The 19,884-nt window shown below is 37.1% G+C and overlaps 1 protein-coding gene across 1 annotated transcript; it reads left to right on the top strand.

The window, feature by feature from the left end:
• The first annotated feature begins 8,356 nt into the window (after nucleotides 1–8,356).
• LOC103079422 (solute carrier family 7 member 13-like) lies at nucleotides 8,357–19,884 on the top strand. Its single transcript, XM_007461735.1, has 4 exons — nucleotides 8,357–9,139; nucleotides 13,675–13,806; nucleotides 16,463–16,824; nucleotides 19,597–19,884. Exons 1-4 carry the CDS (start codon nucleotides 8,473–8,475, stop codon nucleotides 19,882–19,884), a joined length of 1,449 nt encoding a protein of 482 aa, XP_007461797.1. The 5' UTR covers nucleotides 8,357–8,472.

The raw sequence follows: 19,884 nt of genomic DNA, 5'->3' as shown, positions 1-19,884 counted from the left end.
ATTATGCATATTTGACAAATGATTGATTTATTAAAAGCATCTTTCTCTTTCTTCTTTTTATGTATCAATTTCATACAATTTATTTTTCTGGCCTTTACACAAAATCTTTTAATTATGTGTTATCATCAAGATTTTGACTAAAATTGTGTTCTATGACAGTCATGATCTAAAGGATTACAAAGATAAAGTAAAATTATATTTGATCATACAAAATGAAATCAATGTCAAAAACAGGAAAATTTGCTTCCCAACAAATCCAAAATGGACCTCTAGAGTGAAAGTACCTATGGACCGTGAACATCATGACATACACAGGCTGGATACTGTACTGTTGCCTTTCCACCCAGGCTGTCTGAGGTTCTCCAGAACCCAGTGATGTGGGCTGGAGACTTCCCTACTTAGTTCACATCTGCTGTCTTTGAGATGTTTCTCACCAGCCCAAGAAAAGCAGGAAATCAGTTTAACAGAGGGAAATAAACAGATGGATAGAGTCATTTATTTTGAGGGGAACTCTGTTCTGTTTGAATTAAAGTAATGAGCACTTTATGATGCAGTGAAGCTGTTTTTGCATTTCATTTGAGTAATTCAAGATGTAAACAGAGCCCCATGGCAGATGAACAGTACCAAACTTCCTTAGCTTCTGGATATTCTAATAAAAGATTGGGGAAGGGAACATACTATCTCTTACGGAAGTTAATAATAATAATAATAATAATAGTAATAATGATGGTGATGCTCTCAATAATAGCATCTTCTTATCAAGCATTATTATGTACAGGCCCCATGTAAGATACTTCTGTATACAGTATCATTAATCCTCATCATACCTCTGCATGTTCCTACTTATAGATGACAATACTGAGTCCCAGAAACTGGGAAATTTGTTATGGTTTCAGAGCTGGTAAGCAGTGGAGCTGGGATCTGAACCCACTTCCCTATTATTCTAAAACTCTTAACTCTTTCTGCTGCACCACAGACTGAGGAGGTTCTTCTGTCACCCATTCCTCCACTTTAGCATGTTTGTTTTGTTTTTATTTGAACTTAATTGGAAAGCATCTTTCTCTTTCAACCAGAATAATACTCCTTATGTATATGAATGTACATGGTACATATGTAAAACACAACCAGCACAAGATACCTAATGCCCAGAACTTTCACGCTTTAACTCTCCTTATCTGTAACTAAAGCTTTACTTCCCCAATAATGCATGCTGATCTCAGTCTCCCAAGACTGAAGTAAATGTCCCTCTTTGTGCACTGATGCTTCTGGGCTTATTATGTCATAATCCACACTCTCTTTTAATTGTCTACCTACTTTTTTCCCTAAAGACAGTGAGCTCCTCTAAGGGAGGGATTGTTCCTTAGTTGTTTTTTTTTTATTTCATTCATTTATTTAAATTTGTATGCTCGCCCCCTCAGACAGCGTGTGGATAAGAATAGACATCTTATAAAATAAATGTCTGAATGCACAGACAAATGAGTGAATAAGTGAATGGACTGTAAGTGTACATCCCTATAGGGGGCATCTCCCCTGATATTCTGCTTCAGTTTGGGTTCTTGGCAACACCTCAGAAGTATTCCATTATTGATTTTAGCTCTACTTTTTTGCGTGACTGAGGCTGGAATGCCATATAGAGATAGTACCAAAGAAGAGTTTACACTAGTTCTTACCAAATATTTATTTTCTTTCACCCCTTGACTGACTTCTCTGAAACTTCTTTTGTCAATATGACCCTACCAGTGTCAACATAAATGTTCCCATTTGTATTTATCACGATGCTCACTGGTGACCTGACACCACTGTTATAAACATAATTGCAAACCACTTTTAGTGATAGCATTGAAATGATTAATACAAAATGAAAGTTAAATCCTAGAGAAGGCAAATAAGTATCAGAGAACCTAGGTTGAGAAAAAAAATGGGCAATTAAGGATAAAATTGGATCTAGCATATATACTTGGAGTAGCTTACTACAGGAATAATACATGGAGAGCCTTGTGATGACCTAGTGAATGATTAATAAATCAGAGCCCAACTCTTCTTTTCAAATTTTGTCTCAGTGAGGTTTTCGATAAAATGTGTCTGGCAAAGAAATTCACAAATAGCAGGTGTCTGAAGGGCATGTAGTCTATATTTTATTTGAAAGTTGATTCAAATACTCTAGGATACAGGGTTAAAAAGTTGATGTTTTTTAATGATAACTAAGGAGTCTGGTCTTTAAAACACAGTTCAAAGGAAAACACCACATATGACACTTTTTGCACACTCTAAACAGTTTACAGGCACAAGGCTGGTAGACTACAGGTGGTCTTGCAGATTCTGGACAGCCCAGGAAGGTATGTTTGGCTATGCAGAGGACAAGGGGGCTGGTGCAGCAAGGGTGTCTCTCTAGGAGAGAGACCTGATGGCCTGCAACCTCACATTTCTATAGAGAGGTTGGAAAAGTGTAGAGATCATTCAACTGTGTAGAAAGACTCTGAGCTTGGCAGTTAAGGTGTCAATCCAGCAGACATGAACAAATACAAATTAGTCCCAGGACTTCCCTGAGTGGCGCAGTGGTTAAGAATTCGCCTGCCAATGCAGGTGACATGGGTCCGAGCCCTGGTCTGGGAAGATCCCACATGCCACGGAGCAACTAAGCCCCTGCGCCAAAAACTACTGAGCCCGTGTTCTAGAGCCCATGAGCCACAACTACTGAGCCTGTGCTCTAGAGCCCGCAAGCCACAACTACTGAAGCCCACGTGCCTGGAGCCCGTGCTCTGCAACAAGAGAAGCCACCACAACGAGAAGCCCACATACCACAGCGAAGAGCAGCCCCCGCTCACCGCAACTAGAGAAAGCCGGCGCGCAGCAACAAAGACCCAATGCAGCCAAAAATAAAATATAAATAAATAAGTAAATTTATTTAAAAAAAATTAGTCCCAAATACAGCTAGTTTATTGCTCCTCACCCCCATATCTCATTGCTTGTTAAAAAGAAAAGGATGTTTAGGGTTGATATGGAATTAAATGTTCAAAACAAGGATTTTCCCTTTAAATTTTCCTTTAAACTGCCTTTAAGGAGGCACTTCCCAGTTTTGTGAAATGTCCTTCTCTGATCAAAAGCTTACATCCCACCCACAAAGAGCCAGCCCATCCATTCCATGGAGTAGTATCCACAGTCATCTTCAATCAGGGCAAGTGAAAGCCCCCAGCCAAAGGGTAGGTATGAAAACAACGTCAAAACAGTAATCATGACCTGAATCTCCCATTCATAGGTAACATTTGTAGTCCCACAGCACAAAAGAGGAATTCACTTACTGTGGCCTTTCTAGAATTTCTGGATATCTATTTCTAGGGATAATAGTCACTAAGGATTCCATCCTCACTAACGTTTGTTATTTCTTGTCTTTTTGATGATAGCCATTCTGATAGGTGTGAGGTGATACCTCATTATGGTTTTGATTTTAAAACAAACCATTTTCGAGTGCAGGAGCCCAGCAGTAGTGAACTGCTCTGGATGCTCCACATACTACAAGCAGCCTCATAATTCCCAGGTTTCCCTTGCATGGAAGACTTGCTGTTCCAGAGCTTCAGTTCTAAAGTTCTAAAACCACCATGTAACTGGCCAACCCTACTTGTCAAGTGTCCTGTCCTGGACTCTAAGGGGAATGCTTCTCAAACCCTGTATATCACAGTTGGCCATTTTACCGGGATAATTGGTCCACATTTATGCACCTCAAGGTGCACACGTCAAAGCTACTAATAACACAAGCTACAGTGCAGGGTCAAAGGAGTTTACAGATACAGTGCTGTGGGTACATGAGGGTCCCCAGACTCTTAACACCCTATGAATAGATGTCCTTATACCAGACATGGTACCAGGATTCTAATCCAGAGAAGGGCCCTCGATACTCTGAATACATATACATTTATAGAAGAAAAAGTGGGAGCAGGGACCAGATAAATAAGTCCAAAGCCTCTGAGAATTCTAGTATTCCCTTCACAATCATCCATATTGAAGCTAATACAAAATATGTTCAGCAGAAATTTAAAGCCAGTCCCTTTATCTCTACCTCCAACCAACAATCAAGGCACAGACGAACAAAAGGAATGAGTACTACTGCCACTTTTAGCATTCAATCACCTAAAATTATTATGCTATGTAACTATTATGCTAGTTATTAACCAGAAACTCTTAAGATGAAACCAGACATCTAAAAAAATCTATGTAAAACTTAGTAAGGACATTATAAAGATGAACACTTAGAAGGTTAATATTTCTGAGGTACTAAATAAAGATCAAGAGAAAAAATGTTCTATATACAGGAGAGATGATTCAAAAATTATCCATCTGGCTTTAGCTGAGATGTCTATGACCATTTGACCCATATTTCTAACATGTAGGGAGAAAATGAAGTAGCTTAATGGTTTGGACAGAACGGAAATCATTTTGCAAAAATTCATTTGTACACAAATAATTTTAAAATCTGAAAGAAAATCAGGTAAAATTATGTATATTAACTTTTCATCTTGCCACTTACAGGGAAAAGGTATTTAGCTACTATGGGAATGCAGTGAAGAGCAGTGGTTTAGAACATGAAATTTAGAATCAAAAGACCTAGGTTCAAATCTTGACTCTAACATGGCATGTGGATATTTGACAAGTTTTTGGGTTTTTTTTACATCTTTATTGGAGTATAATTGTTTTACAATGGTGTGTTAGTTTCTGCCTTATAACAAAGTGAATCAGTTATACATAAAGTTCTCTGAGCCTATTTACTCATCTCTAAAATGAGGATAGGGAACTCCCTGGTGGACCAGTAGTTAGGACTCCATGCTTCCACTGCAGGGGACACAGGTTCAATCCCTGGTTGGGCAACTAAGATCCCACAAGCCATAGGGTGCGGCCAAAAAAAATAAATAGATAAAATAAGGATAACCATAAATCAATTTGAGTACAGATTAAATGAAATAATTCCTGGAAACTTCTTAGCATAGAGAAGCATGAAATATTAATATATGCCTTAATTTCTTTTTGGAGAATCCACAGAATAAGGAAAAATGAACGGAGATTAGTACTATATTGCTTCTGTAACTTTAAGTGGACATGAACACCAGAGTTGGACAAAACTAATTTACTTGGGCATAATACAGCATGGCTCATCATTTCCCTGATCAGGTTCCAAGCCTAGTCATCTTAAGTTAAAAGAGGCTTGACAGGGAGTCACTAACTGCTGAGAATGACAGCACTCTGCCCTGCCCAGTTCCTGAGGCATTAGAAATAAGAAGAGGAATGTACTCATTAGTATCTTCAATTCACCAGCTAGGAGGAAATAAACTAAATCCTCCTGTTGAGTCCAGAGATACTTGCTGGACACCTATGGGACCTCTAATTTATGCCTTCCCTTACCCACTATTACATTGCACTCATCAGATCCCATCCCCCTTGCACTGGCTTTATTGAGGTTGCTACTGTAGCAATGCTAGGTATATTATTTATTCTTGTATAATAAACTACCCTCAAAATTTAGTGATTTAAAATTTAGTGATTAAAAGCAAACATTTATAATCTCATATTTTCTGTCAGCTTGAAATTTGAAAGAGCATTAGCTGGGTGAGCCTAAATCAGAGTATATCATGATTTCAATCAATATATGGGCCAGAAGACTACAACCATCTGAAGCTTGACTAAGGCTGAAAGATCCTCCTCCAAGATGGCTCACTCACATGCTTTTGATGAGAGGCTTCAGTTCCTCACCAGGTGGGTTTCCCCATAAATTCTCCTCCTGACATGGCCAATGGCCTCCCCCAGAGCAAGTAATCTGAGAGAGAGAGAGAGAGAGAAAGAGAGAGAGAGAAAAATAGAGATTGAAAGAAGGAAAGGGGAGGGGGAACAGAATTTCACTGCATTTTGTAACATAATCTTATAATTGACATACCATCTCTTCTGTATTCTATTGTCACACAGACCAAGAGCAGTGGTAGCACAGTATGGGAGGGAAACACACAAGAGTGTATGGATCATCTCAGAGGTTGGCTACCCCAAAGAGGACCTACCTGAGTTACAGTACAAATACAACACCCAATATTACACAACTTTGTAAGGTAAAAACTAAAAGACCCTCCTTGATCATTCTTCGGTCACTTGCCCCTTCACTCACTATACTCCAGACACAATACCTATCTTTCAGCTCCTGAGTACATCAAGTTGCTTTTCACCTATGAGGATTTGCATATCTCTTCCTTCTTCCAGAAATTCTCCTCCCTCCCAATCTCTGCATCTTAAGTTCTCAGTTTAAATACTGCTTCCCCTGAGAGGTCTTTCATGATCAAATTATGTCATCAGTGATGTTAATACTAACAATGATAATTGTTAATATTTACTGCATGGTTACTATATGCCAGGTACCATTCCAAGAACTTTTTATGTTCTAACACATTTAATTCTCACAATAACCCAATGAATTAGGTACTTTTATTATCCACATTTTACAAATGAGCAAACAGACCCAAAGAAGCAACTTTCTTAAGACAAGAAAACTAGGAACTGGTGAAGGATTTGAGGAGTAGTGTGACTGACATGTCCTGAACAAGAAGAGAGGGGAATGAGAGGAGATTGGAAAGAATAGTCAGGAAACTGATCTTGTAGAGCCTCATAGACCATATTATGTTGATATTTTATTCTAAGGACGATAGCAAACCATTGGAGAGTTGTAAGCAGTACATATATTCTGATAAAGTAATACTTAAACATTTTTTAAATATAAATAATAAACACTCAACCTAAGAAATTAAACACTACAAATATTGTTAAAGAGCCCTAGGCAACTCTCCTTTCCCCACTTACCCTTAGAAGTAGCCCCAATTTTGGGACTTCCCTGGTGGTCCAGTGGTTAAGACTCCACACTTCCACTGCAGGGGGCACATGTTCGATCCCTGCTGGGGGAGCTAAGATCCCACATGCTGCGTGATGTAGCCAAAGAGAAAAAAAAGAAGAAGTAGCCCCTATCTTGAATATCATTATATTTTTATCACATATGTATGTATCATAAATAGTAGATGACATTCTTTTTTAATATTAACACTATGTAGCCACATACTATGTATATTGTGTATATATACAGTGCAACTTGTTCTTTTGTTCAATTTTGTGCTTTTAAATATATATACATTAACACTATTATCTCTAGTGCATTCATATTGACAGCTTTGTGATATTGCATTGCGTAAGTGTAGTAAAATATATATTTTCATTATCTCGTTTGACAGACATTTATATGGCTTTAAAATTTTTACAGAGAGAAACAATACTGCTGTGATCATTCTTGTATGTTTATCTCTCTAAAGTATGTCCTAGATAACAAAAGATTTTTAAAAAATAGAAAGGAAAAAACACCAAAACTGTCATTATCTACAGACTAAATGATTATCAGTATATTAGAATTAATAAGAAAATAATTATTAAGCAATTAATCTGAGTCTAAGGTCAATTATGAATTACACACCAGCATCAAATAGTATGAAAATGTTCAAATGATAGAATTTACAAGTGAAAATAAACACAATGTACCTAATTCTAAATTTAATCAAAAAATGAAAGAACATTAAATTTACTTTTAGAGTAGTCTATCTTTTTCTATGGAGAATGGGTTGGAAAAGACAGGAGCTAAAGCAGAAAGATGAGTTCAGAGTTTTTCACCATTACCTAAAAGAAAAATGATAGTGACTAAGATCAAGTTGTTTGTAGTAGAATCGGAGACACATGGTCAAATAAAGATATGATTTGGAAATAGAACCAAGAGGACTTGGTAATGGATTGGATGTGGGGGATGAAGGAAAGTATCAAAGATATTTAAATATAGTTTTGATCAATTGAGTGGTAATGAAATCTACAGTGGTAATACAATAAATAATCCAGACAGCCATCTACTGCATGCTTAGGAACATCCTTGGATCAGGAATCAGTAAATAGAAACCCCAGCAACCTCATCTATTTCCAATAGCAGTAAGTTCAATTCAGGGTAAAATTTTCCTCAAGAGTACCTGTGGTTGAGATATAATTCACATACCATATGACTCCCCCATTTAGAGACGGTTTTTGTATATTACAACTTTTTAAAACTTGTGGCAAAATACCTATAACACTAAATTTGTCACTTTGACCATTTTTAAGTGTACAATTCAGTGGCATTAGTCATATTCACAATGCTGTGCAGCCATCACTGGGCATATTTGAATTTTTTAATAATTAACATGAGAAACATTTTAACTCTGGCCTTAAAAGAGTTCACAAAATCTTAGAACAGTTCACAAGTTAATCATTTTCAAAACCAAGTTAACGGCAGTAATAAAATGCTTATGTAAGGACAATGGTTAAATCAAGAAAGCACTTTGCAGAAGAATCATGGGGTGAATGTATAAGAGTTAGCAATCCACATGAAATTTTAAAATTATTTTTCAGGATTAAAAAAAACAGGAAAAAGGCAAAAGCATGCAACTCCTGAGGGCAATAGGATTCTTCCGTGGAAACATTTTAATATTTAGTGCCACAATAGGGGCAGGAATCTTTGTGTCTCCCAAAGGGGTATTAAAATATTCCTCACTGAATGTAGCTGTCTCCCTGAGTATTTGGGCTGCTTGTGCTGTGCTGACTTTGATCTCTGCTCTCAGTCATGCAGAGCTGGGGACAACATTCCCTAGAAGTGGAGCACAGTATTATTTCCTCAAAAGATCTCTTGGATCTTCTGTTGCTTTCCTGAGTCTTTGGATCAAACTTTTTACTCATCCCTTAAGACTAGCTACTGAAACCTTGTTACTATCTACCTATACAATTCAGCCTTTCTATGCCGGGTGCCCAGCTCCAGAGCTACCAAAGAAGTGTCTAGCTTTGGCTATTCTGTGGTCTTTGGGACTTCTAAATACTCGGGGGGTGCAAAGAGTGGCTTTGATTCAAACTATCAGTACTGTGACAAAGATGACTGTCCTCTGCTTCATTTCCATCACTGGGATTGTGCTGTTAGGGATTGGGAAAAAAGAGAACGTGGCCAGGTTTGAGAACGCTTTCGACGCTGAACTACCTAAAGTCTCACAGATTGCAGAAGCCTTCCTACAAGGATTGTTTGCATATTCTGGCACGTCAATCCTGAACAGCATAGCAGGTAAATCTTTTTCTGAAATAGTTTTGTCACAAGCATAAAGTTTTGTCTACAAGTCTGTGGAGAAAGATATATCTGATTTGTTTATTTGTGGGGAATTGAATTAAATCTGTTCTGCATGCTCTACATGTATGTAGTTTAATCATCATTAAGACTTGGTAGGTACTTATCTATATAATATACACAGAATTTAGTGTTTTTCAGGTCATTCCCCTATCACAAACTTGGGAATTTTATAAAGTTTTCAAGAGAAAATTAAGACCACTCTCAGATTTTACTGTACTTTATTCTAACAATTTTTCAAGACATTTTGAGTTAAATATCGATATAAGAAATATATTAACATAATCCATTTGTAGAAAAATAAAACTATCACAGATGTCATATATCCCCTACCACATTGGTAAAATGTCACATCCTAATTTTGATTCCACAATATGTCTTAGAGAAATTTCCATATTAGTTCTTAGTCATCTAACACATTCTTTTAACTGCTGCATAATATTCCTTAGAATGGCTTTACCACACTTTCACATTAGAGGTATTTAAAATGCTTCCCATTTTTTACAATTTCAAGGACTGGTGTAATATCCATGCTTCCCTGCTTATATACACTGTTGTTTCTGCAGGGCAATGCTGCCCCATCTGATGTCATGGTACCAAATGAATTTGGTAATAGTTGCATAGCTCTCTAGAGTAAACAAAAGAAATAAATAGAAAACAATTCACTATATTTCTTTTTCATTTTAAAATTATAGGAATATTAAAATTTAAGGAATATATTAAATATTGAAGTTATATAAAACTTCCAAACAAAATCTTTGCAAAAATTTAATAAGAAACTGGAGTTTGTTCCTCTAAATATAATGTTGCTATAGATTTTATGTTTGAAATATCCTTAATACTTTATCAAAACTTTTAGTGATGATTTCTTCAAATTCTAAATTCTTGAATTACTGAATTTTTTTTATGTTCCTCGGTCAATGAGACACTTTGCACACCCATGTAGATTACTAAAAATTTAACAGTTGATATGATTTTTAAGTACTTTAGCATTTTCCATTTTTAATTGACAAATGTAACATTGAAATTTCTTGCAATAAAATTAACAAATTTTTAAATATCAAGGCTTTTCAAATAAGACTTTAATTTACCTAGCACAAATTAATTATGCCAGCAGTCACCTTCCTGCTAGTAAAAGGCACATGAGTCATAAGTGAAAATATTGGATATATATGGAGGCAGGGTTTCACAGGTCACTGCTTTTGGAACTGCATCCTCTAATGGCCACCTAGTCAGTGGGCAGTGGTGTGTTCTGACAAAATAAATATGCAGATGTTGGTGCACCCCCGGCTAAAGTAAAGCATCGCACTAGAGCAAGCCCAGGTGTTCTTGATAGTGATGATTACCTAAAGACACAGCGCAATGCAGCTTTAGACCCAATTCTGTTTGAAGCACTCATCTCATTCTCCCCCTACTCCTTGGTTTGATTTGTTATCAAACAAGTTAAACCTTGAATTAAGGACAAGAATCCCATAACGGGAACTGACAGAGAAGTGTAACTTCAGATCAATATGGTTGTGTTTGAAATGTCTAGTGAAATTCTCTGGACCTGCAGACTATTAGAGCAAAAGGTCGAGTGCGATGAGTACAGTAACACGGCCAGAACTTGTGGCTAATTGAATGGGGCTGGCTATCAGAACCAGCACTTCATTAACTTACCAAATTTAGAGATCTGACTTCTTCCGTCTCAAAATGGGTGATCCTCACTAGAAAGAACTCTCTCCCTCTAGTTTGGTTCTCCAAGTTCCTGAGCTGTCATATTCCTGACTAATTGTAAACAAAATAGATAGCTTGTGTCTAGATTCTTACCACCAGTCACATGTGGCTAGTGTAAAATGTAGTTAGTCAAAATGAGGTGCTCCATAGATGTAAAATACACACCAGAAATCAAATTCTTGAATGAGCAAAACAATGTCCAATAGCTCATTAATACTTTTTTATAAATGTTACATACTGCAATGATAACATTTTGGATATCTGGGTATAAATATATATTAATAATTCCATTTCATTGTTTTTTCTTTTATGTAGCTACTAGAAAATTTAAAATTACATAAATGGCTCACAGTATATTTTTATTAGACAGTACGGCTAGAATAGGAAAAATACGAAATGTTCCCAACTAGAGGCATTAGGGATGGGCTTTTGTACCTTTTATCAGTTCATAAATGACTGTGGGCTGCCTCTGAGGGGTGACTGTAAACTTCTAGATTTTTCTAAGCAAGGCAGCTTCCTCCCCTCCCTGCCAAATCACCCAAGGACTAAGGGCAATTCTCAGGAGAAGGGTTCAGCTATGGGAAACTAGCAGCCATTATTCACAGAAGCTGGAGGAGAGGAGAACCTGCCAGTCAAGTTGTAAAGTCATTTACCCACACAGGGGATCAGGGTCACTATCTCAGGTGATTGAAGCTGTTGGGTGGACCATCCCAGCTTACACAGTACACTTTCCAGATTCAAGATAAGACGTGATCTGAGCACTTGATGCTTCAAGTCGCATGTGCACAGGCTGGTTCTGTCACACCGTTGCTATAGTAATAGCGGACCCCAAGACCTCACAATTCAGCTGACGTTGATTTTATATCAATATCACCTGATTTCTTTCCAATCGGAATTTGGATGGACAGACTGTCTCGCTTCTACATGGCTTACGACAAATTTCCTTCACTGCTTGAGTAGATTCAAACAATCTCTTGACTGCCTGATGGACTCTAAATTGTTTTCCTCTTATTATTTTATTCATAACCCATAAGACCCTGAATTCCATTCACACCTTTCTTACTTATGATGACCCAGTAGTCATTTTAATACAGTAAATTTGCCTAGGTAGGAAAAGTTCGCTTGGGAGAGTAAGGATGAGAAAGGAACTTCCTCAGAGGTCAATTTGCTTGAGGGAAAGAGTAGTCATTTTAATACAGTAAATTTGCCTAGGTAGGAAAAGTTCGCTTGGGAGAGTAAGGATGAGAAAGGAACTTCCTCAGAGGTCAATTCGCTTGAGGGAAAGAGATGAGAGAACCGTTATTTCTGAAAAAAGGAAGAAATTACATATCTCAGATGGGATGAAGAGACATGCTACATACCAAACAGTCTTTTTTTTAAACAATTGTACATTTTTTATTTGTACAAATCTGTGGGCTGGCAATCTTTGTTGCCAACTGCAAAACCTGTTTCCCAAAGTCCAACAGCTAGTAAGGGTCACAGCCAGGTTAGATCCCCAGACCATTTAGGTCCAGGCCTATGCTCTTAACCACTCCCCTGAACTTCCTTTTAAAGAAAAACAGTATGATGTTTAGGAATTTTGAGATAATATGTCAATTTTAGGAATTCACTGTTGATGCAATGTCTCCTCCCCTGAGGTAAGGCCCCTACAATTGACAGAAACTGACTAAAAGGCCCCTACAATTGACAGAAACTGACCCAAACATTGTTAGGTGCCTTGAGTTCATCCCTGCTTTTGGTTGAAAAACTGTATTATGTATTGGTGTTCAAAGATCTTCCCAACTGAGGATGTCTATCCAAGAGGGTGGGAGTAAGTGTCAAAAAGAACTCTGCACCTTCTGTCCAAGAAATCAATCGCCTCAAGGTCCAAGAGATCTAGCTACATGAAGGCTGGAGGGTGCAGTGGTTACTGTCTGGTGTCAGACCAAACTTGGTTAAAATCCTACCCTCACCACGTATTTGCTGTGTGACCTTGGGCAAGTCTCTTAACCTCTCTGAGTCCCTGCAGTTTCCTCTGTATTTGAAATGTATACAAAGCACAGTATGTCCTTGATGCTATCATGGGTATTCAATACTACACTTTGGAAGCCTCTGTGATAGAGCAAGACATAGATGTGCTCACAAAAGGCTGCCATGGCATGGGGGACGGGGGGCATCTGTTTTCTTTTTGCACCAACTGATCCCTTTGCATAGAAGACTGCCCACTGAGTTCTTCACATAGTTCCCTCCCTCACTTCCTTTAGGTCTTCCCTCAAATGTCATTTCTCGGCTAACTTATTTAATGCAAATTTCCTCCCCCCCCCACTCTGCTCTCATCCCTGTTCCATTTCTTTCTCTTTTTTTATTGAGGTATAGTTGATTTACAACATTATGTAAGTTTCATGTGTACAACATAGTGATTCACAGGTTTTAAAGGTTATAGTCTATTTATAGTTATCATAAAATATTGGCTATATACTATGCACTGTAAAATATACCCTTGTAGCTTATCATTTTATACATAGTAGCTTGTATTAAATAGTCTTTTCCATCACTGTAAATCTATAATCATGAAATAGTTGGAATAATTGGATTTTTAGTATAAGATGGTGAGAAATCCAAGCTTTCAGGCAAAACTTGCAAAGTAGTAGAATCAGTCAAGCAGATGAGGAAACAGCAGACACATGAATAATACTTTCTCATCCTTTTCATTACAAAGAAGTCTTCAAAAGTCTCATAATAATATGACCTTTTCTGATGAGTTTATTTGTGTTTTTTAGGAGAGATAAAAAATCCTGGTGAAAATATTCCCAAGTCTCTGATTACTGTCCTTCCCATGGTGGCTGTGATTTACTTACTGGCTAATGTATCCTACCTGGCAGTTTTGACTCCCAGGGAAATCATCTCTGCAGGTATGAATGTGTCTAGACAAAGAGTAAATAGTCACTACTACCTCCTCTGAATAAACAGGGACTCCTATATACTGCTATTTTTTCGATACACCCGTAAGAGTGTAAGTGTGATGTGGTCCTGCTTTGGTTTTCACAAGAAAGGAAAAATAATCATCTAAGCAATCTATAAAAAAAATGAGCACATGCTAAAGACTAAGGTCGAAGGGTAGAAGAATGTGAAGAAGCAAGAACTGAAAAGAGAATGAGGAAGAGGAAGAAGAGAAGGAAGAGAGACGTGGAGGAGAAAGAGGAAAGAGAAGAGGAGAAACAGGAGCAAGCAAGGCAAGAAGGCAAAGAAGAAACACTTTGTTAGAAGATGTTCCACCCTTTAAGGTGCACCCAGATACCTGCCCTCAAAGTAGTTGTTTGGAACAAGCAGTACCACCTTCATTATCTTCATTTTTCAGATGAGGAAACTGTAGCGATGAAAGTTAAATAATGAGCAGCATTGATAAGATTCAAAAATAGGTCTCAGTCATGCTCTTCTAACGATAAAAGATTACTTCCTGTTCAGGTTATTGCTAGTAATGGATTGTAAATGTGGACATCAATTTGCGAGATCTGACCTTCAAAACTATATTCTTCCCAATTCCATCAAGCATGGTGCTCAAAGTTACACAGCTAGTAATTGAAAAAGACAGACTCAAATCCAGGTTGTTTGACTCCAAGACCTGTGTTCTCAACCACCATACTAATATGCCTCAACACAAGCAAACCAAATCAAAGCATAACGACCACTAATAGGGCCTATTAGCAAAGCAAGCAATAGTATGAATATTTATTAATATATATCAGATGATGAATTTTATTAATACATATAATCATATAACATACACATGACTAAATGGAGATACAACAGAAAGTTAATAGTAAATGGCACCATCTGAATGATAATATTGCAAGATATCTTTTATTTCCTCTTTTATACCGTTCATATTTTCCACAATTAGCATGTTGTACTTATGATCAGAAAAAAAACATTTTAATACGAAATAATTATATTTCCACAGAATCAAGTGATGAAATTTTATGACACCACTGGGTCTTTTTAAAAAAATGTTAAATTATGTTCACTTTACTTTAAAAAGTCAGATAGAATTTGAAATATATTAGAAAAATTCTACAAAATTTTAATTTTTAAAAAAGTTACTCCTGAAAGAAGAGAAGTTTGGTTATCTAGAAAATTCATTTATTGAGAACAACTAACTCTTCAAATATTCTGGATAGAGGTCAAATAATACATCAACAGAAACATAGACTCCAAAAATATTGTATATACAGATAGGCACAGACGTCTATGAACACGTATAGGGTGTGTGGTTTTGGAGGTGCTGTGTCACTCCAGTAACTAGAATTCCCCTGTAATTGATGTGTTTTCAAGGCCAGAGGTCACATAGAGGATCAGTCTAGTGAGCCACACCACTGAACTGGAGTTCTGCTCTATCATCTGCATTCAAAGCCTTTACAAAAATAAGAAGCTTTGAAGTTCATTTTTTAAAAAAACGATATTTTACATGGTCCCAAAAGTCAAAAGGTGTATTTATGCATCTTCTCTGAGACTAGTATAAAAATGTTATGTTGATTCTAAAAGAAAAAGAGGAATATAAATTTCTAAAAGTAAAAAGAAACATGTTGCTTCCCACAATTTGGTCTCACAGGAATACAGTAACACACTAAAGGAGTTTTTTTTAACTATGAAAATGAAGGGGAGAACTATAATTTGCCTTTCACCCTACATTCAAACCAGGCAGCAAGTTCTGTAAAGACCCACGTCACTAACATCTCTCTCTTTGGGTGTTCCCTCTTATTCTTTTCCCCACTCAGTGCCCAGGCCCTTATTTTTCTTACTTCATTTACAGCAATAACCTCCCAATGTATATGCTCACCTCTAACTTCCTCCTTCCAATCCAGCCTCCACTGAGTCTCTAGAGATGACTCTATAAAACACAAATCTAATTTTGTCATCTCCCTGCTTAAATATTCCACCATCTTGTTTTCTTGCATCTCCTCCCAGTCTCACTCTCACAGCTGCTGCAACCACCACCCCATCACTCCATCCTCACCTTCCTTCAGACCAACTATCAGCTCCTAGCCTGACCATGGCAGGTTCTCCAAGATCTGACTCAAGCCTAATTTTCTATCCTCATCTCCTGCCTTCTCGTGCACACACACACACCCTCACCACACGTCAGACTTTCTAAACAATTTACTGTGTTTCCAGAATAAATACTATCTCTCTGCCTCCCTCACGATGCCATCTCACCACCCCCCGCCTGATTTAGATGACTTTCTCATGCTTAGTGTCCCACTTATAAGATTTATTCTAAGTTTAATACACTTTGAGTCCTGAAAAGTGCCTCCTAAATCCCATGCACAAGCTAGTCTTAGAAAGTTTGAAATGCAGTGACAAATCACCCCTTCCAATGCATTCTACTGACCAACACAGACTACAAGCCCAGACCATATTCAAGAATAAGTAAAGAGACTTCCTTTCTTGGAAGGAGCTGCAAAATCATATTACAAAGGGTAGGGTTGCAGAGAAAGTGAAGAATTATTGCCATAGTTTCAATCAAGCAAAGCGACTGACTTTTTCAAAATTTTTCTAAAATTTTCATAGATGCTGTTGCTGTCACCTGGACGGACAAAATAATCCCTTCCATGCAATGGGTCATTTCTTTTGGAATTTCAACTTCAATATTTAGCAGCATGTGTTGTACAGTGCTTTCGGCATCAAGGATGATCTACACAGCAAGCCAAGAAGGACAACTGCCTTTGATCTTCTCGATGCTCAATAACCACTCGTGTCCAACCATGGCTGTCAGCCAGATAATCATCTTAGCTTCAGTTGTTATTATAACCTCAGATTTGATCAATTTAATAAAATATTCAGGATTAGCAATATGGTTTTTAAGAGGGTTACATATGATAGGTTTACTTAAACTAAGGTACCAGGAACCCAATCTACCTAGACCATACAAGGTAAATCAAAATTAAAATGTTAATATTAAACTTCTATTCTCTGTCTAGGAATATAATTTCTTATTCTATATGGGATGCTTCTAACCAGTCAGGAGTCAAATTTATGAAACATCTGAACCAGACCTACATTTCCCAGCTTACTGATGTGTAATCGACTGTATGGGCTGCATTTGGTCTGATTTTTCTAGAGTAAAATGTCAAAACTGATTCTCCTCAAGGAAGACAGATGTTATCCTTTTTGTCATCTTTCAGGAGCTAGGTAATAACACTTCTGAGGGGAGGGCTTTTTGCCCAGCTCAAAAGCATCTCCTCAGTCCATGAACAAATGAGGGTGATGTGGCATACTCTTCTTGTGTATGGCCTTGATAGGGTCTTTATTTTACACAATAAGATGTTAATCTAAGCCTCAGTTTAGGTGATTACAAAAATTTTGAACCTGAACTTAACTAGCAAGATAGAATCACTATCCTCTAGGTAATGTCAGCAGGGCTACTGTAGGTTCCTAGAGTGTCTTTATGCAAAATATAACAAAGCACCCCTCCCTCTAGGCAGCACCAGCCCCGTGCCCAGGCACAGAGCCTGGTGAGCTAGATATCAGCCCCCTTCTGCCCCCTCAGATGGGTATGCTTGTATGAGTGTGAACTGCCTAAGCAACCATATGCAAAAGAAATAAAATCAGACTCTCATTTGAAAAGACCATTCTAACTATAGTGTAGAAAGTGAATTAGAAGGAGGGGTGAGCAGTTTCAGGTCAAACAGCTGGCATAGATTTTCTTAGCTTTACCCCCATTTAACTCAGGAGAATCCTAGATCTCAGAGATTAAGTAAATTACCCTAGATAAAAGGATCAGGGCTGGGATTTAAACCACACATTCTGATTTCAGAGACCAAATTTTTGTTATATTTACTGAAAAGATAGTGATGAATTTTTTATTCTATAAAGGATCCATTTCCTCAAATTTCCATTGAGGAAATTTTCTCTGATCTTAGCATCAGGAATACTTGGGCCTCTTCTAAACAACTGGTTTGCTTATGCCTTTTGGTGGCCTGCTTTCAGAATCTATATGGGGCTTTGTGGCATGCATTTTGTGAGCCAAATTTATTGTTTATCCATGTTTATTTCCCTCATTTCTTTTTTTAATTTTCATTTATTTTGCCTTGGTATAAAATAAGCCATACCTTGCTATAATGTAAATCCTAAAAGTTTCAAGTCTTTGTTTTATTCTTTAATCATGTTATAAATATAATCCAGTGGCCCATATAATTAAGATACTTCCTGGTTGTAGAGATTGTATGGAAAATAAAATGATAGTCCCATATTTCATGCCAGCGACCATAAAACCACTTGAGTGTGCTTATTAAAAGTCTGAATTCCCAGTCTCACCACTGGAGGTTCTAATTTAGTAGGTCTTAGTTGGTCCTTAGGAATCTGTATATTTATTAATTATCTTGGGGATTCTTATGCAGAGAGGTCGATTGACCATATTTTAAGAAACACTAGCTTAGACAGTTTTGACTTTCTTCCCCCCAAAAAAATGGATCCCTCTTGGCCATGTCCCAAGTTGAAAAAAGAAAACAATAATATCTCGAATTTCAGTCATCCATTTATTCAACAAATATGCAGTGACTATCTGCTGTTTCAGGCACTCTGCTAGGCAGTTCAGAGAAATAAAGATGAATCTTTCCATCAAGACTCTTCTTAGCCTGATAGAAGAGTAAGAAATGTATACAAATCACTGTTATAAAATTAATTAAGAAATGCTATTTGTTGAGCACATTTTACTGAAGTACATTGTATGCAATTATGACAAAGATTTTAGGAGACCAGCATTAGATAAAAAACTCATTTTGCAAATGAGTCTAAGAGGACCCTTTTGTTTTCAACACTCAGACTTTATATTTAAACTGTAATAACACACAACACACACATATTTCAGGAATATTTGATTAAAAACCTCTGAACATAATTATCCATTTGTACCTGCCGACCTACCGTGTGCTTCCTTCAGTTGTGGTAGGGGTTCGGGGCCCTGAGAGTCTCACTGAACCGTGTTTGGGGTCCCTGTGGAACAGGCACTTGGGGAACCACCTTCTGGTTGTTCTCTGCAAGTGGGTCTGAAGATCAGATTAATTAGGTAGACCAAAGTTATACTGCTAGTCAGTGTCACAAGCTCCCTGGAGAAGAACCTTCTTTATCTGTCCTAAATACCTCTGTATCCTTAGCATAGCACATGCCACTAAGCAATTCAGTGAATATTTCTTGGAAGAATGAGCAATTAAAATAACAGAGATTGCATTTCTAACCAGACTTTTCTGATTCCACTATTTCTGTTGTTTCTATTACTTGGTGGTGCTGCCCTAAGAAAGACTGGCACATGCTCCCTTAAAGAAGCGTTATAAACAAATATTTCAGTTATGATGTTACTGGATTATCAAATTCCCAAAACTAAGAATGCTTCAGTGATTAATACTAAAATGACATAGTTAATTTTTGATGATGCTTAAATGTATTTTTTCTATGCCTGAAAATGAAGCACTAATTTTAGTAAATAAATGACAATATCTGATGAATTGAGTAGGCATTCATGAAAACTATAGAATGAATAAAATACAGTTCCACTTTTTTACAGTCATTCAGTCTGCCATTGATTTACTTTCTGTAATGTAATAGTTTGGAAACATTTGTTCCACAAGAAAGAGAACATTCTTATGTTGTTTACAGAAACCTGAGGACAACGTCATCACTAATCTTAATCTTTTTTTTACTTTCAGGTGCCTTTGCCATTTATATTTGGATGCATAGCTATATCTTTGTTTCTGATTTTGACACCATTGATTCAGGCTCCTAAAATAGAGCATGTCTATGGGCTTATCTTTATGTTCAGTGGACTCCTGTGTTACTGGATTCATGTTCACCTTAATCAACATTCTGCCTGTTTTGTCAAAATCACTTGTTATTTACAATTACTGTTTAATGTTTCACCACCTGAAGACCATGATGAAGGTACTTCAACAGGAAAAAATGACCTTAAAGAAATCTTTGTAAATAAGAAACTTTAA

Source organism: Lipotes vexillifer, unplaced genomic scaffold (genome assembly GCF_000442215.2).
Source record: "Lipotes vexillifer unplaced genomic scaffold, Lipotes_vexillifer_v1.1 scaffold163, whole genome shotgun sequence".
In the NCBI taxonomy this organism is placed as follows: domain Eukaryota; kingdom Metazoa; phylum Chordata; class Mammalia; order Artiodactyla; family Lipotidae; genus Lipotes; species Lipotes vexillifer.
The sequence above is the reverse complement of the archived record's forward strand: the minus strand, read 5'-3'. Positions and strand labels throughout refer to the sequence as shown.

What these genes read in the sequence shown, in the direction of transcription:
- LOC103079422 (XM_007461735.1), top strand. Translation starts at nt 8,473, where the DNA reads ATGCAACTCCTGAGGGCAATAGGATTCTTCCGTGGAAACATTTTAATA. An exon ending in AATCCTGAACAGCATAGCAG is followed by an intron (nt 9,140 to 13,674) that starts GTAAATCTTTTT and finishes TGTGTTTTTTAG; the next exon opens with GAGAGATAAAAAATCCTGGT. An exon ending in CAGGGAAATCATCTCTGCAG is followed by an intron (nt 13,807 to 16,462) that starts GTATGAATGTGT and finishes AAATTTTCATAG; the next exon opens with ATGCTGTTGCTGTCACCTGG.